General features: G+C 34.2%; 3 protein-coding genes across 6 annotated transcripts; 1 reads left to right on the forward strand and 2 right to left on the reverse strand.

The window, feature by feature from the left end:
- Positions 1-4,755: 4,755 nt before the first annotated feature.
- On the reverse strand, positions 4,756-5,944 carry LOC132167168 (2-hydroxyisoflavanone dehydratase-like; the record flags this gene model as incomplete). The annotated part of the gene is made up of 1 exon (XM_059578071.1): positions 4,756-5,944. A coding segment is annotated over one exon (1,050 nt), but the record flags the coding sequence as incomplete, so codon positions are not given.
- A 4,056-nt stretch (positions 5,945-10,000) lies between these two features.
- Positions 10,001-13,089, reverse strand: LOC132167169 (presequence protease 2, chloroplastic/mitochondrial-like). Of its 4 annotated transcripts, XM_059578073.1 has the most exons (4): positions 11,928-13,089; positions 11,648-11,815; positions 10,557-10,674; positions 10,001-10,463 (listed from the first exon to the last, which is right to left on the reverse strand). In XM_059578073.1, exons 2-4 carry the CDS (start codon positions 11,704-11,706, stop codon positions 10,206-10,208), a joined length of 435 nt encoding a protein of 144 aa, XP_059434056.1. In that variant the 5' UTR covers positions 11,707-11,815; positions 11,928-13,089; the 3' UTR covers positions 10,001-10,205. The 4 variants fall into 4 exon arrangements, 2 of the variants coding, with proteins under 2 accessions (XP_059434056.1, XP_059434055.1); XR_009438660.1 differs by lacking the exon at positions 10,557-10,674; XR_009438659.1 differs by having other exon boundaries at positions 10,001-11,362.
- Positions 13,090-18,758: 5,669 nt separating this feature from the next.
- Positions 18,759-20,770, forward strand: LOC132166890 (probable carboxylesterase 2). The gene is made up of 2 exons (XM_059577741.1): positions 18,759-19,179; positions 20,114-20,770. The coding sequence occupies exons 1-2, from the start codon at positions 18,787-18,789 to the stop codon at positions 20,666-20,668; spliced, it is 948 nt and encodes a 315-aa protein (XP_059433724.1). The 5' UTR covers positions 18,759-18,786; the 3' UTR covers positions 20,669-20,770.
- The last annotated feature ends 2,722 nt before the right edge of the window (positions 20,771-23,492 follow it).

The raw sequence follows: 23,492 nt of genomic DNA on the forward strand, positions 1-23,492 counted from the left end.
GTCTCCTAAACCCAAAAGGAGTAGAGAACTAGTGGGGCCCACGTGTGATGGGTGGCAAGTCACACTAACAGCACATTCTTTATAAACATGCTCAAGGTCTTGTCCACAGGTAATATGAGACTATTCATCAACACCCTTCCTCACATCAGGCCAATATTTTTTAGGGTTAATAACTTTTTTGGTACCTGAGTTTTCACTTTTTTATTTTTTTCCCCCTGAGTTTTAAAACATGACAAATCTAGTACCCAACCTATGGGGAAAAGACAAAATCAATACCTCTGTTAGTTCCGTCAGTCCTAATTAACGGGTTTAGTAGGAAAATCAACAAGGAAAGCTTAGAACTAGTCTCTGAAATTATCCGAAAGAACTTGGACATGTAATAGTGTCTGAAATAAAAATAAATTCTTGTCAACTCGGCACACATTATTTCCCTTGTTTTCTTGGCAACCAAACAGTGGCAGCTCGTTTTTATTTTTATTTTTATTTTTTTATATTTTTTAATTTTTAATTATTTTTACTTTTTAGGGTTCCAAGCTTTCCTTGTTGATTTTCCTACTAAACCCATTAATTAGGACTGACGGAACTAATGGAGGTATTGATTTTGTCTTTTCCCCATAAGTTAGGTACTAGATTTGTCATGTTTTAAAACTCAGGGGGAAAAAAATAAAAAAAGTGAAAACTCAGGTACCAAAAAAGTTATTAACCCTATTTTTTATGATCCTTGTCACGGGATAAGTAGTGTGGGCCTCATTCGTCCTGTGGTAAGCTCTGATACCATGAAGAAATTTGTGGGCCTAACTCATCTCATATAACAGGTTATATAGGAGAAGACTACTCATTCTTTATAAAAATGACCAAAATCTTGTCCACAGGCTATGTGAAATTATTCTTCAACACAAACATCCCATATGTGACATAACAAGTGAGAGCACAAGATAGAGCATGGAAAGTGTCGGTTGAAATGGTGATATGATCACATGGATAATTGAAGCTTCTATTATTTATTTTTTTTTTTATAAAAAAATATTGAATTCTAGTAGCTGCCGTTTTGACTCAACCAAGGTGTGTTTGTTAAACGATTTTGGTTTGATACTGTAGCAAAAATTGATTAATGTAAAAAAAAAAAAAAAAAAAAAAAGTAAGAATGTTTGGTATGAAAAATTGAAAAAATTTTGTTTTGTAGTGATTCTTTTATTTGAATATTAATAAAAAGTAATTGATGTGATGTAAAAAATAAGAGAATATTAGAAGAATGAAAAAAGTGAGATAAATAATAACGAATCAAAATCATTTAGCAAATGGATAACACTGATTGAGACAGTTGGATATGGACTTGGTTTGATTAGATGTTGATTTGGATTGAGCAGTTGGTGGTGTCATTGAAAATAGAGTCCTACTATGCGGTTGCCAAAATTTGGCAGCCTAGCGTAGGACAAATTTTAAAATAATAATAATAATAAAAAAAAAATTTGTTATTTTTTTTTGTTAATTTTTATGAGATAATATTTAGTTTCCAATGCCTCAAAACTTATTTTTGGGTTTAAAACTAAAACCTAAGGAAGAAAGGTTAATCCTTTAGGGATGGTATCACTTAAAAACAATTTGATCATCCTAAATTTAGTCCTAACACCTCAAATTTGAATTTCTCTTTAATATCTCTCTTCTTCAATTTAAAAAACAAATTAAAAAAAAAAAAAAAAAGTGTCAGATATCTGACGCTTAGCTGCCTCATGGCAGCCGAAAATCTTTATTCCTGAAAATATGTTCTAAAATCTAAAAAAAGTAGAGCAAATCGACCCAATGGCCTCTGAAAAGCTGAAACTTTTGTTTGTGGATAACATAAAGTAGTTTCACTCTTTTCTTTTTATAAATAAATAAATAAATAAAAATTGACAAGTACTTACTCGTGAAACATGCAACCATTTATCGTGAGATTATTGTAATTAGTGCTACCAATAATTCAAAAAACTGACTGTTAGGTTTGTTAGTTTGTAGACAAACTGATGCTACAGTTTTCGTTCTTTTCTTGAAAAATCTTTTTTTAAAAATTGATGTTAAAGTTAGGTAGAGTTTGTCAGTAATGCAATGTAGGATATTATTGTACGACTGTAATATACTGGTCTTTTTCATTTCTGTGTTTCATCGTTATTATTATTATTTTTTTAGTTCTTCAGATTATATGAAACTATATAATCAGTCAGTATGTGTATATCTTCATTAACCATAATTTGTAAGTTGATTTTTTTTAGTTATATTAATATTTTTGTTTGCAGATAAAAGTTGAATGTTTATGGGTTAATGTGCTTGAATGAAAATATAACACATATATAGTTGATTAGTTGTTCGTTTTTCATATGAGTCAAACGCCATGATATTTTCAGCTCAAGAAAGTGATTCAGCCAAAAAAACATTTTCTGTTTTATGTAAAAACAAATGGGAATTGAGAATAGTGATCCACAAGCAACAATTAGCCCCCTAATATTAATAATATGTAGATCACACATAGCATTAGCCATGTAGATAGATATATATGCAACAAAGCTAAACCACAAAATTCTCACCCTTCAAGCCAACAAGTGTTACAACTTATTATTGATATTGCTAACACAACTTAAAGATGCCATAGAACTTGAAGAGACCAATTTCCTTCTCCCACAAAATGATAATAGATATGCCAAATTACTCTTAGTTGATGAAGGCAGCAAACTTGTTGACTAAATCAATAGCCTTCTCACAATCTGGCTTCTTCAGGTGGAAAACATGAGCCTCTCCTTTAATTCTTCATAGTACCACCCACCCATACTCCTTAAATGGTCGTTTTGTGCAAAAAATATAAGCACCCTCTCACACCCTAGCTTGCTTAGATCCTCTGCGGACGGTTTCAGCCTAGGATCCTCCGGCCCACCATTCGTTGGACACATGTACAACCACATGTGATCATCCTCCATACCACCAAAAAACAGGTGCACCAGATAAGAATATATATCTTCTTTAAATCTTTTAATTCTTAGTTCTATCATTCTTATTTCTTTGATAATTTTATATGTTATCCTTATTATCAAGCACCGTTGATTTTAATATACAACTAATTAGATCCTACTTATAATTGTCCATTTTATTATCTATTGAGAATAATATATTAGTAACAAAACTTGGACATGAAAATTTAATTAGTAATTTTACAAGTCAAAAGGTAGAAAATTTGGTTTTTAAATATTTAATATAACATTTTATTATATTAATATCTTAAAATTAAAAAATATTTTATTCTAACTTTTTGTCAAGCCTCATTTATTGAGTTGCCCCTGAATACATATGAGATTTATTTGTTGTATGTAATGAAGGCAGCCACATGTAGAGTGGGGTATGAGGCTGATTTGTTAAGTGTGGGGCTCACCTGTTTGAGGTAGCTAGGCGTTACACTCTTGTGATTGCATGCAATTCGGACAACAAATTACGCTAAATCTCGATCTTGGATGATGAACCTTATGAATGGTGTGGAAAGAAACGATGAGGGCAATAATGTGAATTGTTGTAATGTCATCTCCTTCTATATTAGGGTTTCCTGCATTTCTCCCTAATTGAAGGGGCATAGAATTTGAAAAATTCAGGTTGTTCGTTAAATAATATGTAACATATTTGTGTGCATTAAATTTTAAATCACCTTGAGTGGCCGTTTGAGAAAACCGAGTCATTTGTTTGACCTATTTCCTATATTTTGTAATTATTATCACACTATTTTAGTTTGTTCTGGATCGAGTGTTGGGGAGCTTATCCCATTTTCGCTTTTAGGATCACCAAATTCTTCTTCCTTTTGGATTAGGAGTGGCAAGATCTTCCCATGTAACAATTTCCTTATTCGATTAGAAAAAAAAATAATAATAATTAAACTAGATTTCCTTTCAGTCAACTAAAATCCAAACTTTCTTCTACCTCCCTTAGCTTGACATAGATGATGGCATGGACACACCAACAACATCAAACCCTTCGACTATTGACGTTGTCAACCCTTGAAGGGTGGTTGTAACAGCCCTGAAACCCTCGGAGTGGTGCAACCACCCCTTGAGCTTCAGGGGTTGTTGCACCACTCCAGGAGCCCTTGGGTTTGAAAGGAGACTAAAAATTTTTGGGGCATGATTAGAGAAGGAATTTAAAATTTGGAGGCACTCATCATGGCACAACCCAAATTTGATCTCATTTATGTTGGGAAGCATATCGGGGCAGTATGGTACTTTCAGATAATTGCCCACGAGATAGGTAGAAATGAAGGGAGATTGAAACAACTGAGAACTTTGGGGCTTCCCATTTTTTTTTTTTTTTAATACCTTAATTCTTTGAAAATAAAAATTTTACCCTCTTACCTTTTTTTTTTTTTTTTTTTTTTTTTTTTTTTTTTAGCCTCTTAGCATCTAAAATTCTAGCTCCACCCCGACTCTCAAATAAATTTTTGAGGCAAAAAAAAAAAAAAAAAAACCATTTAGGGTATAAAAATTGACTCAAGAGACTCTATGTGGTAAGCAAAAAACTCAAAACAGGTCCATATGCATAACTTCCGATCAAAATGAAAACTATCAAAGTGCCATATTATGGCCAATTATATTGCAACACGTGTTACCTTCGATACAAAATACAAATTATATAAAAATATAAAGACATAAAATATAAATAGAAAAAAAGAAAAATAAATCATGGAATTTTGAAGGTTTGCTACCACAATTATTTATCAATTAAAAAAAAAATTCTCAATTCAAAATCAACATAAATAAATTCATTAAACAATATAGCATAAAAGAGTTTTAATATTGGTACACACTAAAAAGATGACATAAATCATGAAGAGACCAAATTCCTTCTCCCACAAAAACAAGAAATAGATATAATAGACATGCCCAAATTACTCTTTGTTGATAAAGGCAGCAAACTTGTTGACTAAATCAATAGCCTTCTCACAATCTGGCTTCATCAAGTGGAAAATATGGGCCTCTCCTTCATGCTCCACAACCTCAACATTTCCGGCCCACTCACTCTTCTTTAGTTCCTCGTAGTACCATCTACCCACATCTATTAAGTGGTCGTTTTGTGCAAAAAATATGAGTACCCTCTCACACCCTAGCTTGCTCAGATCCTCTGTGGACGGTTTCGGCCTAGGATCCTCCAGCCCACCATTTGTTGGACACATGTACAACCACATGTGATCATCCTCCATACCACCAAAAAACGGGTGCACCAGAATCACCCCAACAAGCTTCACGCCCGGTAACCCGAGTGTCCCAACCCAAACTGCCAAGGTATGAGAAATGTTCCCTCCTCCACTGTCCCCACCAACGAAGACCCGGTCAAAATCAGCGTACTCGTTCAACCATGGCTCCGGGCCGTTTCTGTTGGCATGAGATGCGACCCATTGAAGCCCCGCCCATGAGTCTTCGTAGCAAGCGGGTATGGGCCGCTCCGGAAACAGCCCGTACTCAACCGAGACGGCAATGGCGTTGGATTTAGCGGCCAATGAGCTGACCAACCTGTGGAACTCTGGAGAGAAGGCGGACTGAAAGCAAAAGCCACCACCATGGATGTAGAACAACACAGGAAGTTTCCGGGTCCGGTCATGGATCTTGGGTAGGAAAATTCGGGCGGATACAGCAGGGTCAGATGAAATCACGACATCTTTGGATCTCACCCCGGTGATTTGGTCTTCGGACGGAGGGATTTTGTGGATGGAATGGAATTTTTCGATACGACCATCTTTGTATACACGGAAGAAGCGAAACTCATGGAGTACTTGGTTGTTCAAAGAGTCTATCGGAGATGAATGGTAATGGCTAGAGTTAGATGGTAGTGAAATAGCGATGAAAGGGGTTTTGAGATATTTGAAGGATGAGGCCTGGTTAACGTAAAAAGAGAGGGAGACAAAGAAATGACATTTCACGTGGTGGAGGAAGAAAAAGCTTTAAAGAGTCAGAAAGGGGTCTGGATACCTATTAAAGAGGGGGGTTGTGAAAGGGACTCAAAAGGCCACATGTAGCTTTCATGATGGTTAATTAGGACAAGGATCCTCTGGATCTCTCCTGGAGAGGATTTAGTGTTGCTGGATAGAATCTCTCCTTGAAGACTTTTAAGGCCATCGTCTCACGGTATTGCACATTAAAAAAATAATAATATTTTATTATTTTTTTTTAAAAAAAAATAAATAATAAAATAATAAAAATTACAACAAATTATAACAAAAGGAAGGTGACTGGCACCTATGTTGACCACAGGGTGGCTTTGAAGGTCACTAGCGGCGTGGAGGTGGCCTCTGAATTTCTTCGGGAGAGGATCCAGTTGATGGATAGAATCTCTCCTTAAAGATCCTAAGGCTATCAACTCGTCATATGACGCATTAAAAATATATATATATATATATTTTATTATTTTACTTTTAAAAATAAATAAATAATAAAATAATAAAAAATTACAAACAATTATAACAAAAAAGAAGGGTGGCTGGCCACCCCATGTTGGCTACAGGGGTGGCCGACCACCACATATTGGGACATGGGGGTGGCGATGTGGTGTCGCCACCCCCATGGGCCTGTTTGATGGCCGAACCATCACCAAGGGCTAAATTAAAAAAATTTGATTTGGTCCTTGAAGGTAGCCGAACTGCCCCCAAGGGCCATAGGAGTGGCTTCGGCCACCTCGAACCGGCCCATGGGGGTGACCGAAGCCACCCCAAAGGCCAAGCGATGGGGGGTGGCCGACGCCACCCCATGGCCCTTGGGGGTGATTCGGCCACCCCCTATGGCCAACATGAGGTGGCCAACCACCCTTCTTTTTTCTTTTTTTAATGTTTTATTCTCTTATTATTTATTTATTTTTAAAAGTAAAATAATAAAATAGTATTATTTTTTTTAATGTGCCATGTGGCGGGTTGATCACCTTAAGATCTCTAAGGAGAGATCCTACCCATCAACTGGAGAGGATTCGTGTCTGGTTAATTATTAGAGTGAGACATAGCTTTATTAAAAGACAACAATAAATACACAATTTTTTGGCACAATTTTTACTCAATTTCTTTTTTATATTTTAATTGTTTTTTTAAAAAAAAAAAATTAAAAAAAAAATTGAAGCAATAACATCTTATGTGGTCCATTTTTTATTTAGTTTTTTTTTAAAAAAATAAAAAACGAAAATCATTATTATGAAGAAAATGATAATTTTTTTTTAAAAAAAATACCAAATAAAAAAAGGATCACATAGGTTGTAATTGCTTCAAAATTTTTTTTATTTTATTTTATTTTATTTTATTTTGTTAAAATAAAAAATGATCACATAAGGGAAAAGTTGGACCAAAATTGTGCTAAAAAATTATATCTTTATCATTTCTCAGACAGAATAGGAGGTGCACGTGCATCTTTGGCTGTTGGATGGTTTAAAAAAAAAAAAAAAAAAAAAAAAAGACTATCTAGCAGACAAGCAATTTTATTGACTAATGCTCTAAAATAAGATTTTTTTTTTTGGTAAAGTCCACTTACTACCATTCCAATGATAGTTTACCACCAAACTATCAATTATGATAATTTACCCTCTAAACTACCAAAACAATGACAATGTACCCCTAATGTTAGCAAAATGATGAAATTACCCCTAAAGAATTTTCAATAAGACAAAAATACCCTTAAAAATTTGAAGAAAAAAAAAATTAAATTTTAATATTTTTGTTTTTATTTTAGTAAGGGTAATTTTGTCATTGTTTTGGTAGTTTGGGGAATAAATTGTCGCAATTGATAGTTTGGGGGTAGATTATCATTGGGGTGGTAGTTTGATGGGATTAAGTGGACTTTATCCCCTTTTTATAGAGAAAATTTTACAAAACTCATGAATTTTCATGTGTTTTGAAGTTACTTTTTTCAAAGTTCAAAAATTATTAATTTAGGGAATCAAACCTTTTTTTTTCGGTAAGATTTTCTGTTAAATATTGTCAAAATTTTCAAAATACCCATGCTTTTTTTAAAAAAATATATAAAAAATTGCAAAGATTCAGGTGTAAGTATTTTTGCAAATTCCATTAAATCATGACCAACGCTTGAATCTTTGCAATTTTTTATTTTATTTTTTTAGTAAAAATGGGTATTTTGAAAATTTTGACAATATTTAATGAAAAATCCTAACGGAGAGAGATATCCTAAATTACTCAAAACACGTGTAAGTTCAGGAGGTTAAGTAAAGTTTTTCCTAATTTATAAAAGGCTTTTTATATTAACTTTTTTTTTTTTTTTTAAACAAAAAAGGTAAAAGGTCTTAAGAATAAATATATTTTCCAATGTTTGGTGGTGTTACGAAAAATATTTTCTGTTTGACCAAAAATTCTTCTAATTAATTTCCCTAAAATGGTTTCAATTTTTGAAAACCGAATATAATTTTTTGAATTTGAGCTTTTTATTTTTAAATCGACAGACTTAGCCAAAAAGTTGTGCGGGATTTGTTGGAATATGATAGACACCTCGTTGGGACTAGTTGGGACCAAGCCAAGACATTGCCGGGACCCAACCACCGAGACCTTGATGGAGCATTGCTAAAAACATTTTACGTCGAAACAAACGAAGTCTATATATATATAGATAGATATATGTGTGTGTGTGTACGTGTGTTTTAAAAAATTTATTAGTATTGATCATAAAATTCCTCCGATCCTAATTTTTAAGTAAAGTTTTTCCTAATTTATAAAAGGCTTTTTATATTAATTTTTTTTTTTAAAAAAAAAAAGGAAAACAAAAAAGGTAAAAGGTCTCAAGAATAAATATATTTTCCAGTGTTTGGCGGTGTTACGAAAAATAATATTCAACGAAAAATATTTTCTATTTGACCCAAAATTCTTCTAATTAATTTCTGTAAAATGGTTTCAATTTTTGAAAACCGAATATAATTTTTTTGAATTTGAGCTTTTCATTTTTAAATCAACAAACTTAGCCAAAAAGTTGTGCGAGATTTGTTGGAATATGATAGACACCTCATTGGGACTAGTTGGGACCGAGCCAAGACATTGTCGGGACCCAACCGCTGAGACCTTGATGGAGCATCGCTAAAAACATTTTCTAACGGAAAACATTTTACGTCGAAACAAACAAAGTCTATATATATATATATGCGCGCGCGCGCGTCGGATCCTATATGCAGAAATAAGCCCAAGATTTTAATGGAACTCTACATTCCAGGCTTTTTATAGCGCTTGTTGTAGTTAACCCATGTGCTACGGTCCCTAGCTGCATCCTTTGGGCTTCGCCTCTGCCTAGCGAGAGAAAAGGCAGCCTAGCGCATTGGACCTTTACTCGATGAGGAAAGTCAGATCCATTGTAGTTCGTGAAAATTTATAAATAATTTTAAAAAAATTTATTTATAACAAAAACACAAAGATTAGAAATGTGCGATTCCCATTATCTAATCAAAGATCAATCAATAAGGAATTAAGTGGAAACACTTTTTTCTTTTTCTTTTTTAAATGTCCATTTTGCGGTATTACTATTATTGTAAAGGGCAAAGGTAAAGCCACACTATAAATTACATTTTTATTTCATAATGTACATAAAATTCTTACAAATTGGGTTATAGGAATTTTTACAATACAATCTCTAAAAAGGTAATATGTGTTCTTTATAAACACATGTTTTTTTATTAATGACATTAAAAAAATGTGAAAAGTATATGCTATTAAAAAAGAAAAATGCAATTTAGTATTTTCTCGTCCTTTTTTTCATTCACTTTTTTTGAAAATCAACCATTAAATATGTAAGACATACACCTTCACCTATGTGAATCCTACGGTATAATCAGTGTATAAAAAAATGTTGTCCATTTATAATTATCTCCCACAAGATTGATGTTGCGGTTCTAAATTTTTATTTTTATTATTATTTTAAACAATGACGATTTCAATGGTTGGTTATGTCTCTTAACAAATCAAATTTAATAAGGCTCAATCCATCTATTAATAATTATCAATAAAAAATCCATTGATGAATGTCACTAATAAAAAAAAGAAGAAATTATACCTTTTATAATTGATCCAAATTATTCTAATTAAAAAAGTCTTGCATTCAAATATTTCAAAGAAAATAAACCATGCATCCGCTTAATAATGCATATTTATACAATAAAATTTAAATTCAAATTCACCGTAAGAGCTGATAAAATCATAAAGATAATGCATATTTTCTTTTTCTTTTTGGTTTTTACTTCCCTCTTCGCTCTCTCGCCTGCAACAAATACTTCTTCCGCTCCACTCGCCGGCTCTCTCGCCCTTGTTCATCCCTCTCCTCTTGCTCCGCCTCGTCTTCCACCCCGAAACGGCACCGTTTGATTCCCGATCGCAGCAGCAGACGATCCTTACTCCGCCAGAGATTGGCATCGTCCACCTCTTCGCTTAACTTCAGAAAAAGCTTAATTTCTTTCTCAGCTTCTTCATCACGAGAATCTTTCTTTGGATCAGGCTGACATAGAAAATAACCAAGATATAATTAGTACAAAAGATCACATGCAGGCAGCAACTAAAAACTTTTAGGCTAAAATGAATTAGAGACTACCTGCATTTCTATAGTAACTAGATGAGGATTGTTCAAGATGAATTTTTCTATTCTGGCTTTAATTAAGGGTTTCTCATACTTCAATGGCTCAACGGGGTCCATGGCATATCCATTTACCCTATAAAACAAAAGGCAAAGTACACAAGTAAATATAAATAAAATAAGAGAAGGATGCCAGGTTTGTAAAGCAACAAAAAGCGGGGTATATCTTACAATGGACCGAAGCATCAGCGACAAGCCACGAGGAAATGATCCAATGTCGTTTTCCCTGAGAGAAAACTCAATTGTATTCATGGCATCTCCTAAGCCACTTTCTCTCAAGGAAAACAACACTGGATCATTTCCTCGTGGCTTGTCGCTGGTGCTTCAGTCCATTGTAAGATATATCCCGCTTTTTGTTGCTTTACAAACCTGGCATCCTTCTCTTATTTTATTTATATTTACTTGTGTACTTTGCCTTTTGTTTTATAGGGTAAATGGATATGACATGGACCCCTTTGAGCCATTGAAGTATGAGAAACCCTTAATTAAAGCCAGAATAGCAGAGGAAGGCTCTAAAGCTGTTTTTTCCCCTATAATAGAGAAATTCATCTTGTACAAATTACAATCCTCATCGAGTTACTATAGAAATGCAGGTAGTCTCTAATTCATTTTGGCCTAAAAGTTTTCAGTTGCTGTCTACACGTGATCTTCTGTACTAATTATATCTTCGTTATTTTCAATGTCAGCAAGATTTTCCCTAATGGAGAAGCAGGAGTTCCCAACATAAGATGATCCAAGAACCCAACGATAAGCTCAGTTATTTTCTGCAGTATAAATTACATACAAACGAGAGTAATTTGCGCCAAAGTTCAAAAGAGTGTGATTTTCCTCACTAACACTACTGTAGAAATGCCAAACGCACTCTTAACATTCGGTTGAATGTTTCTGAGTATTACATATTTGACAACTGACTCAATCACCTCCACTTATTCAAATTTACCAGGCAGCCGATAATTTGCTATATGCAAAACTCAATTAAGTTATTACTTACAGGCTTCACTAAGCAAATTTCAAAAAATAAAATAAAAAAGAACAAAAAGAGCACTCACGGAGGCGTGCGTAACACAATGCCGTAGACCTTGTTCTCATCGTCGTTCGACACCGACATGACCTCCGCACCGGTCTTCCTGTGTGTGAAAGGCACAGCTTTCGGAACTGTTTGGACACTTTCTCGAACCCGAGCTTCTCCGCAACCTCATCCTGCACCCCTGCAAACTCTGCCCCCACGAAAACCACTCTCAGAGTCACCAAAGCTATACGTTTTAATCGGGGAAACGAAATGCATTTTTTTTTTAAAAAAAAAAAAAAAAGTTAGGGTTTGAAGGATACCTGAGGAAGAGTGAGCGGGGGAGTGGCGACAGCGCGGGGAGAGAGCGGATAAGCTTCTTCTGAAGTTAAGCGAAGAGGCGGACGACGCCAATCTCTGGCGGAGTAAGGATCGTCTGCTGCTGCAATCAGGAATCAAACGGTGCCGTTTCGGGGCAGAAGACGAAGCGGAGCAAGAGGAGAGGGATGAACAAGGGCGAGAGAGCCGGCGAAATCCAACGCCAACGCCATTGCCGTTTCAGTCCGCCTTCTCTTCAGAGTTTCACAAGCTGGTCGCCTCATTGGCTGCTAAATCCAACGCCATTGCCGTCTCGGTTGAGTACGGGCTATTTCCGAGCGGCACCTACCCGCTTGCTACGGAGACTCATGGGCGGGCTTCAATGGGTCGCATCTCATGCTAACGGAGACGGCCCAAAAGGTTTTTTTTTTTTGAAGACCAAATATCCATTCGGGAGAAGCTCAGCAAATTTCACAGTTCACACATCACCACATTCGGTGGTTACCAGAAAATAAGCCAAGAAAATTTACACATTCTCAACCAACAACCGAAAATCAAAGGGAATAAAATTTTCCGAACTATTGAGTGAAGCAAAACCGAAGCAGGGGAGCAAAACACGACACATGTTAGATATTATAATCGAAACTAGACCCACAAGCTCGTTAAAAATTCAGACTTGAAAAATCCAAGCATCTAAACCTTGAATAACCTCAAAATAGCATCCCTCTTTACAAATCAAACACAAAAGGCACTATCAAGATCTCTTAAACCATGTTAGATATTACAATCGAAAAGAATGGTATAAGAACAGTAAAACCATGAAAAAATCCCATTTCCAAATTCCAATCACCAAATCAGCTGCAAAAAACGGATCTTGACAAAACAATCCTCTGATCTGGTGCCGTGGGTGGCGTTCGGCCGGCCGGATCTTGGATCGTGGGCGTTGACGATCCGCTCGTGGAGTTCGGTGGGCGTCGTCGCCGGATTTCGAGCTGATTCGGTGGGTGGGCATTGCCGATGGTAGTGCGCGGGTGGCGCTCGTTGCCGGAAGTGGATGGTGGTGGGCGGAGGCGGAAGGTCCGGGAGAGAGAGAGAGAGAGCGGCGTGTGAAGAGTGAGGAGCAGAGGGAAAATGAAAAATGAAACCCTCACTCGCGTGCTTTCAAGTTTTTTTCTCTTTTCTATTTTTTATTTTTATTAATGGGTTAACCATAGGTTGGGTTAACCAGCCTTTAGGAACTCATTTGAAGAGCCGAAAGGGAACAGAGACCTTTTTTTTTTTTTTTTTTTTTTTCATTTTAAAACTCCTGATGGGCAAAATGTGGTCTCCAGAATGCATTCTAGCATATCTCGTAAGGAGGATGATCACATGTGGTTGTACATGTGTCCAACGAATGATGGGTTGGAGGATCCTAGGCTGAAACCGTCCGCAGAGGATCTGAGCAGGCTAGGGTGTCAAAGGGTACTAATATGTTTTGCTCAAAATGACCATTTAAGAGGTGTGTGGGTGGGTGGGGTGCTATGAAGAATTAAAGAAAAGTGAGTGGGTGGGAAATGTTGAGGTTGTGGAGCATGAAGGAGAGGCTCATGTTTTCCACCTGAAGAAGCCAGATTGTGAGAAGGCTATTGATTTAGTCAAAATATTTGCTGCCTTCATCAACTAAGAGTAATTTGGCATATCTATTATCATTTTGTGGGAGAAGGAAATTGGTCTCTTTAAGTTGTGTTAGCAATATCAATAATAAGTTGTGACACTTGTTGGCTTGAAGAGTGAGAATTTTGTGGTTTAGCTTTGTTGCATATACATCTATCTACATGGCTAATGCTATGTGTGTTCTACATATTAATATTAGGGAGCTAATTGTTGCTTGTGGATCACTATTCTCAATCCCCATTTGTTTTTACATAAAACAGAAAATGCTTTTTTGGCTAAATCACATTCTTGAGCTGAAAATATCATGGCGTTTGACTCATGAAAAACGAACAACTAATCAATTATATATGTGTTATATTTTCATTCAAGCACGTTAACCCATAAATTTTCAACTTTTATCTGCAAACAAAAATATTAATATAACTAAAAAAAATCAACTTACAAATTATGGTTAATGAAGATATACAAATACTGACTGATTATATAGTTTCATATAATCTGAAGAACAAAAAAAAAAACGATAAAACACAGAAATGAAAAAGACCACTATATTACAGTCGTACAATAATATCCTACATTGCATTACCGGCAAACTCTACCTAACTTTCAAAAAGATTAAATTACAGTCGTACAATTTTTAAAAATAGATTTTTCAAGAAAAGAACGAAAACTGTAGCATCATTTTTTCTACAAACCTAACGGTCAGTTTTTTGAATTATCGGTAGCACTAATTACAATAATCTCACGATTATTGGTCAGATTTTTGTTCTACGAGTAACTGAGACTACTTTATGTTATCCACAAACAAAAGTTTCAGCTTTTCAGGGGCCATTGGGTCGATTTGCTCTACTTTTTTTAGATTTTAGAACATATTTTCAATGATACCACCAATTGCTCAATCCAAATCAACTTTTAAGATTTTAGAACATATTTTCAATGATACCACCAATTGCTCAATCCAAATCAACATCTAATCAGACCAAGTCTACATCCAACTGTCTCAACTACTGTTATTCATTTGGATCCCGTTTGTTAAACGATTTTGATTTGTTATTATTCATCTCACTTTTTCATGCTTCTAGCATTCTTTTACTTTTTACATCACATCAATAACTTTTTATTAATATTAAAATTAAAAAAATTACTACAAAATAAATTTTTTTTTTCAATTTTTCATACCAAACATTTTTACTTTTTTTTATTTTTTATATAAATCAATTTTTGCTACAGTGTCGAAACAAAATCCTTTAAGAAACACATCTTGGTTGAGTCAAAACGCGAGCTACTAGAATTAAATAATTTTTTAAAAAATTTTCTTTTTAAAAAAAATAGAAGCTTCGATTATCCATGTGATCATATCACCATTTCGACTGACACTTTCCATGCTCTATCTTGTCTCTCACTTGTTATGTTACATATGGGATGTTGATGTTGATGAATAATTTCACATAGCCTGTGGACAAGATTTTGGTCATTTTTATAAGAAATAAGTAATCATCTCCGATAGAACTGTTTTATGAGACCACAGGACGAATGAGGCCCACACTACTTATCTTGTGACAAGGACCATAAAAAATATTGGTCTCAACGTGAGGAAGGGTGTTGAAGAATAATCTCACATTGCTTGTGGACAAGACCTTGAGCATGTTTATAAGAAATGAGCAACCATTTCCTATATAATCGATTTTATAAGATGAGTTAGGTCCATAAATTTCTTTAATTCGAACCTTATTTATTGGACATGCCAGCACACAACTACGCAGCCAAGTCATCAACCTGTTAAGGGATGAAATTAGTTAATTAGTTAGCTAGAGGTAGTTAGTTCAGTAAAACAGTTTAACAGTTTATGTAGATTAGCTTGCGTATATAAAGTGTAATCTAATCTTTCATTTAATTCAATGAGATAATAATTAGTATCAATTTCTCACTATTCTTGTTTTTTTTCCGCAATTCTTTCCTTTATAACACTATTATTATTATTAAAAATTCAACACATTAGGGTTGATTAACTAAGAGACCCAAAGGCCAAGAAATGAATCATCGGAGCCTTGTAAGCAAAAATTCAAATGAAATAGAGAGAATTCATTTTTCAAAGGTCATGAATGGATGTATAGAGCACTAACTAGAACATTAAACATACACGAGTTTAAAAATACGCTACTAATCATAAATGTAGAAATGTAAAGGTCTTAAACATGGCATAATAAAAAGAGTAGGACAAATAATTCTCTCTCTTGTGCCCATAGGCACTAATTGAAAATGATTTAACTAAAATATGTCATAACATGACTTACTTCCACGTTGAACTTGTTTTCTACCTCCTATTGTGCTTCATCCCGACTTGAAAAATGGAAACCAACACGGGTAAGTAAAAAGCTCAATAAGTCATATTAATTCCCAACCAATTTAACACCGGTTGCGTAGAGCATTTCTTTTAAAAAATTGGAATAACTTCACTTGGGATTTTTGAACTACTACGCGTTTTGAGAATAACTTTCAAATTTCAAAAAACTCTCAATTTTTCATTGAACTTTCAATTTGATGCAATTGACCCCCCCCTCCGTCAATTTTTGCGGTTAAACCCTAACGGAAACCACTAAAAAGATCAAATTACCCATCAATTTTTTTTGTAAGTAGGGTAAATTTGAAATTTTTTTAAAATGTCAGGGATATAAAGCTTATTTTATCACTTTGAACGTCTAGAAATAAACAGGGGGTACATTACATCAAATTAAAAGTTCAGTGGGTAAAATTGAGAGTTTTTTTTTTTTTTTTTAATTTAGGAAGCTCTTCTCAAAATCAATAGAAGTTCAGGAGTTTTAAGTTAAATTTAGATAAATGAGAAACACATTTTTCTTAGGTGTGAAAACCCGGTTCCCGTTACCAGTTATTGGCTAAAACCAATAACTGGAATCAGGGTACCCAATTGGTAAAATTTAAAAACCGGAACTAGTAACTGGTTCACCAGACCGATAACTAGGTGTATAAAAAATTGAGCTTTTTTTAGCCTTTTTAGGCCTATTTTGAGTATTGGACCTACTTTTTTAGCATAATTTAGATGTTTTTGGCCACTTTTTTAAAAATAATTAAGGACTTTTTGGCCCAACAAGGTGGGCTTTGTTGTGGTTGTTTTAAAAAAAAAAACCTAAAATCTCATTCTTATTGTTCTTATGAGATTAAAGAGAGCCCTTACTATCAGGTTCATCCTCATAACACCTCTTTTATAGCCTCCAATTACCATATGACACCTCATCAATTTAAGAAAAATGCAAAAAATAAAAGTGATAACAATCACACCAAATCAGAGAAAAAAAAAAAAACCATAGCCGGCAAGACCCACGTGGGTCTCACCGAACCCACGGGTCTAGCCGACGGTGAACGCCTCAAACCCAGCCGGCCGTGACCCGCCCCAAAACCCGTTTCTAATGCCTCAAAACCTATTTTTAATGCCCCCAAACACGTTTTTAATGCCTCAAAACCTGTTTCTAATGACTTAAAACCCATTTCTAATGCCCCAAAACTCGTTTCTAATGCCTCGAAACTCATTTCTAATCCCTCAAAACTCATTTTTGGATTTAAAACTAAAACATAGAGATAAAAGGTTAACCCTTGAGGGATTTTATCACAAAAAAATCTAGTGTATTTTGGTCCAACTTATTTTTGTGCACTTTTTATGTTTTTGCTTATGTGTCGGTTATTAATTGGGAACTGTAAAATAGGTGTTATTAAGATGATCCTGATAAAAGGTTTTCTCAAGATTAAACACTAAAAACACTAAATAATCTCTACTATATATATATATACCCGATTACCGGTCATAATCGAGTTTGTAAAAATACAAAAATTAGTAACCGGACCGGAGTACCCAATTACTAGTTTTAAATTGATTCGCCAATAATCGATTACCAATTGGTACCCGGTTACCAGTTGGTGATCAGTTATAACAGGCTGAATTTACGCACCTAATTTTTTTGTGTGTGTCACGGACGTAATCCACTGTAACCCCCAAACTACAATATTTCTTAATGCTTTTTTTTTTTTTTTTTCAATTCCATTTCTCTTATATTCTAAAACAACTCCCGTCAGTAGGGGTGTCAACCCGGTCCCTCATTTTTTTTTTTAAAAAAAAAAATTTGGAAAACCGTTAGCACCCGGTTATCCGGACTGTGTAATCAGTTTTGTTAAAAAAATTAATGTTGGGCTTATTTTTAAGTGTTGGGCCTAATTTTTGAGCTTATTTGAAGTATTGTGTCTACTTTTTGTGCTTAATTTAACAGTTTTTTGCCCAGTTTTTTTAAAAACACAATTAGCATTTTTGTCCAATAAGTTGGGCTTTGTTGTGATTGTTAAAATAAATAAATAAATAAATAAAAATAAAAAATCCCAAAAAATCCTAAAAAATCATTGTTTTTGGCTTTTTGAGCCTAAAAAAAATAAAAATCAAATGTTTAAAAATGTCTTAAATTCATGGTTTAAAAATGCCCTTAAAATCCAATGTTTACAAATGCCATAAAAATTTAATGTTTAAAAATACCTCCAAAAAAATTAAAAATTAAAATAAAAAAAATTATTTTATATATATACCGAGTTATCCGGTTACAACCAAATGTCAAAAGCTAGAAACCGAAACCAGGTATCTGTTATCAATTTTTTCCAACCCGTTTCAAAACCAGTTTTTCGGTTAGATGTTGGTTTTTTTTTTTTTTTTATTTGTTTTTTGTGAAAAGATACATTCTCTTATAATAAAGTTTCCACAATTTGCCCATATTTGATGACATGGCACCATTATGTTTTTTGGTTCATTTTGAAATTTTGGCATACTTTTGCATCGTGAGTTGTGAGACGGAGAGAGAAATTAAAATAAAATAATGGTGCCATCTCATCAAATATGGGAAAATTGTGAGAACTTTATTAGAATGTATCATTTCTCTTGTTTTTTACACCCCAACCGTCAGTATCATGATCATTTCATACAGTTTTTTTTTTCTTTTTGTTGCATTGATTTCATACCCTTTTCAGTAGGGTCATTTTTTCAAGGGCCAGTCATTAAAAGTAGTCACGTTGCGACAAATCCCCGCACTACCTCTATCGCCCCAACCTAGTAATGAAAAAACATGTAAAAGATTCTTGGAATAAAGTAAAAGATTCTTGCAATAATTATTGGACCGACGACTATAATATTCGTTCTTCCCTCTCCAGCTTGCTTCAACAATGGATTCAGAGACAAGTGAGGAAGTAGCACACGAATTCCTTCCATATTTCCGCGCGTACAAAGACGGGCGAGTGGAGAGGTTCTTCGGCACCGACGTAGTCCCTCTGTCGATCAATCCGGCAAGTGGCGGCATTTCCACCAAAGATGTTAAAATTGTTAAAGAAACCGGCCTAACAGCTCGTATTTTCATTCCCGGCGGCATAAGCCCAGGCCAGAAGATCCCTGTCCTGGTGTACTATCATGGCGGCGGTCTCTTCATGGGTTCTCCGTTTTGTGCAGAGTATCATAATCACGTGGCTTCTCTGGTAGCCGAGGCTCGGATAGTTGCTGTATCTGTTGATTACAGATTAGCCCCAGAGCACCCCGCGCCGATAGCTTACGAAGACTCGTGGGTATGGTTTGAATATTTTTATATATATATTCTTTAAATTAGGCTTTACCTTTTTTTTTTTTTTTTTTTTTAGAGCTTATTATTCTTTTTTAGTTTTAAGTTTATTTGTTCACCAAGACTAATGTTATTTAGACTTTATCAGACTGATATAGGACTGCAATATAATTGATTGTTAAAATAGTCTTTGGATAATCAAAAGCTTAAAAAAAAAAAAAATTAATGGTTAATTGATATTTCAGTTGCTGTATATTAGTTATATAATAATGTACTAAATAATTAATATTTCTTTTTTTATTATCATGAGTTATGTTATTTACTATTGCCATATATATATATATACAATTGGGGATGTCGTGTCAATATATATTTTTTTTACAAGTGATAATAATCCAATGTTTTCATTATTACATCGGTAGATATATGATTGTTTATTAAGCTTTTTCCAACCACCAAGAGGCGGTGGTTCGATGGTCTCATGGGCATTCTCATAAGGCCTTAGATAATGCAACTATGCAAGGGCATGAGTTGGACCCCCGCTTATTTGTATTATCCCCTTGAGTCTCATCAATGTTTTGGTGAGGTGGGCAGTTAAGCTATAGTTGGCTGGTTTTGAAAGTGCGCCTACAGTTTTTCTAGGTCCCTCCTAGCAGTCCCTATGCGAGTTGGTGCTACTATGGTCACGTCTGATTAGAATAGCCACAATTATTAAGTTTTTTCTAAAATGTTCTATTTTCTAAGGTAATCTCAATTATTAATTCTAATTCTGCCCCTGATTACTATACTCTTCGGCTTTCTAGAGATATAGACCATTGTAATACTCTTTATCATATACTTCTATACAAGAGAGAGCCATAATGTTTTTATCAACTTATCTCACTGTTTCTCCTTTCCTTTCTCTTTTATATTCTTTTCTCGATCATCATATATTTTTACAGGTAGCACTTCAGTGGGTGGCTTCTCATTGTAATGGTGAAGGCCCTGAGGCCTGGCTGAGAGAACATGCTGATTTTCAGAGACTTTTTGTGGCTGGGGACAGCATTGGAGGCAGTATTGTGCACAACATGACAGCGCAGGCTGGCGTTGAAGGTTTGCCAGGAGTGAGATTGGTAGGAGCTTGTCTGGTTCAGCCCTATTTTGCAGGAAAAGAAAGTGCTGGAACAGGTGTGGAGGACCGATCATGGCTTTTTTCGTGTCCGACGACAAGCGGGTTCGATGATCCAAGGATAAACCCGGCTGAGGATTCGAGGCTGTCGAAGCTAGGTTGCTCCAGGGTGCTGATTCTTGTTGCTGAGAATGATGATATAAGAGACAGGGGTTTGCTCTATTATGAGACATTGAGGAAGAGTGGGTGGGATGGGGAGGTGGGGATTGTGGAGACACAAGGAGAGAAGCATGTGTTTCATTTGTTTAATCCTGATTGTGAGAAGGCTCGAGCCTTATTGAAGACATTGGCTTCTTTCATAAATCGTAAACCAGGAGGTGGAGATTAGGTATTATGCATTAGCCAGTGATGACAATATTAAGAATAATTGTGATGTTTTTATTTTTGTAATGAGCTGTGTACTCAAATTATATATTAAGGAAATATGTAGTTTATAAGGTTTTAATATGTGTTTATTTATTTATTTTAATCTCTATCTTTATTATTATTTCCGTGTTTTTATAAATATTACCTTAAAAAAACAACAAAACACATGACAACATGCTCGAATGCAACTGTTTTATCCCAGATTGAAGTTATTTTCCTATGAAAAATGTGTTCTTGTATGGAGGAAAATCGGTAGGTGTTAACCATACATCACTGACCTTGTCACTGCTTCCGTTCAGCCCCAAAGGGTACACCATTTAAGGTTGTTTATGGCCGAGCTCCACCATACTCATAATGTTTTCCATATCTTAGGCACGAGCATTTCTTGTCCAAGATACCCTTCCTACCATTGCTGAAGATGATGCTGAAGATGATGAACTTGTCACACTATAAGCTATTCTGTGTCATCGCATTACTTCGGGGCATGAAGAACTTTGGGTGGGTATCAGAGTATAGTCATTTTTGGTCGGTTTACCGAAATTGTCGGTTAAATCAGTTAATTCATCAATTATATTTTGATAAGGATTTATTTTGAAAGTTTTGGTTAAACGGATATTTCGGTTAAAATCAATTCAGTTAATCGGTTAACTGTATGCTTTTTTAATTTGACCAAAAATTGATTATTTTGGAGAGCCCAAATTGTTTTTTTGGGCTAAAATAGCTTATTGAACCAAACAAATTTTAAATGGACCCATTAATTAACATAATAAGAGTCCACCATACATATGTTCTACACTTTTATATTAATTGGTCTTAGAACATTTATTATCTGTTAATTATAATTATTATCGGTTAACCGACAAAAAAATATTTATACTGATTAACCGATCCAAACCGACGTCTATATAAAAATCCTTAATTATCCAATTACCGATCGACATCTAATGGTAGACAGTTAATGTCGGTTTGGCCACATTCAATAAGCGGTTGGTAGGCAGTAAATAGTTAATCTGCTCACCCTTATGAAAAACTGTCGATCCATTAGCAGGGGCACTCACTAGTTGATGCCACATAGGAAATCAAGATGATTTGCTTATACATTTTCCTTGGGACAAGGCCAAACTTAAGGGGACAAGAGTGTTACGAGACCCAAAACATGTTTCCAAACACAGGCCCATTAGGGGTAAAAATGCGGATATTAAAAACTAATATCCGCAAATGCGGACGCGGATAGCGTTTTTAGGGTATGCAGATGCAGATATTATCTGCATCTGCATTCCTTTATATATATATTATATTTAATATTTTTTAATTTATGTTTCTTATATTTGTTGAATTTGTAATGCTGTTGGATTTCACTTTTAGAAAACTCTTTTAATTTGTTCGGATTAATTGTTTTATATGTTCTCCCTTCTTTATTATTATTATTATTATTATTATTATTTAAATGTTTTTTCTTGTTACCAACTTTAGATTTACTAGAAACTAAATATTAAATAATGTATATGATGAAAATTTATTGGAAAAATGATTAGAAAGTTTGGTATGAATAATAGTGTTCAAACTATAAATAATTGACTTAATCAAAATAATAATAATAATAATAAAATAATGTTTTTTGTTTTTTTTTGGTAAATAATAGAATCAATAATTAGTGAATTACAATTTCAAAATTTAAAATGTTCATTACCTCAAATGCGGATAGCGGATAATATCCGCATTAACTGGATGCGAATACTAATTGCATGATGCGGATGCGGATATCAAAAATTATTATCCGTGGGAATATTACTATTATCCGCATCCGCATTTTCTAGGCTAGGCTAGGCTAGGCTAGGCTCATATATAGCATAGGTCGGTGATCATGATCCTATACGTATATATGTGGTTGCAAATAAATTTGAATGCATGGTTTTAATATGACCAACCCCCCACCACTTTAGTCCTTTTCCTTACCATTCTTGTCCTCCTATAATTGGTCCGAGGACTTGTGCTTTATTGTCCTATTGGACAAATGAAAGCATACGGCCAATGGCGAAGCCATGACTTTAGTTTAGAGAGGTCAAAAAAATTTTTAATTAAAAAAAAAAATTGAACAAAAATATTAACAAAAAATATAACTAATGAAAGAAATAAACAATTTAATAAAATTTAATTATTATTTTAAAACATATAAGTATAACATACAATTTAGTTCTTGTTTAAAGCTTAATCAATGTAAAAGATTGATTTCAAATTTACATACTTGAAAAAAAAAAAAAAAGTAGGAAAAAAATTAATTTGAATTGTTTAAGGGTTGAACGTTGAATTTAGAAGAATTTGCAAATTGTTAATGACTTCGATCTCATTCTCTAATTTGTCAAATAGGCAAATTGCAGTTTAGCACTCAGTGTTACTGGTTAATGGTTATTTTTATAGTTTTGAAATAAAGAGTAGCAGCGTTTTAAATATATAACTATGTTACTAATGGCATGTTCGGTTTTTGAAAAACAACCACCCAAAAATAGTATAAAAATGAACTGATAAATGTATTTTCAAAAATTGTTAAATTATTATTATCGAAAACAGCATCGTTTCAAACATAGACCATCAATATGATAAGTTTAGATAAAACAAAACCACGAAAATGGATATTTGTAAGTTGTAACTACTTTTTTTATGTTCTGAAAACAATTAATAAAAATATTATTTGCAATTTGAAAGTTTCACACCTTGTATCAAACAAAGCGTCTAAAGCTAAAGCTAATAGGTGTCACATTTTTTAACAAAACGCTCCTTTTAAGCAG

This window comes from Corylus avellana, chromosome ca1, assembly GCF_901000735.1.
Source record: "Corylus avellana chromosome ca1, CavTom2PMs-1.0".
Classification (NCBI taxonomy): domain Eukaryota; kingdom Viridiplantae; phylum Streptophyta; class Magnoliopsida; order Fagales; family Betulaceae; genus Corylus; species Corylus avellana.

Excerpts from the sequence above, each read along its gene's own strand:
- LOC132167169 (XM_059578072.1), bottom strand. The coding sequence starts at position 10,850 with ATGAATACAATTGAGTTTTCTCTCAGGGAAAACGACATTGGATCATTT. Across the intron at positions 10,464-10,556 it reads TAGTTACTATAGAAATGCAG|CCTGATCCAAAGAAAGATTC; the intron begins GTAGTCTCTAAT and ends TTTCTATGTCAG.
- LOC132166890 (XM_059577741.1), top strand. The coding sequence starts at position 18,787 with ATGGATTCAGAGACAAGTGAGGAAGTAGCACACGAATTCCTTCCATAT. Across the intron at positions 19,180-20,113 it reads TAGCTTACGAAGACTCGTGG|GTAGCACTTCAGTGGGTGGC; the intron begins GTATGGTTTGAA and ends ATATTTTTACAG.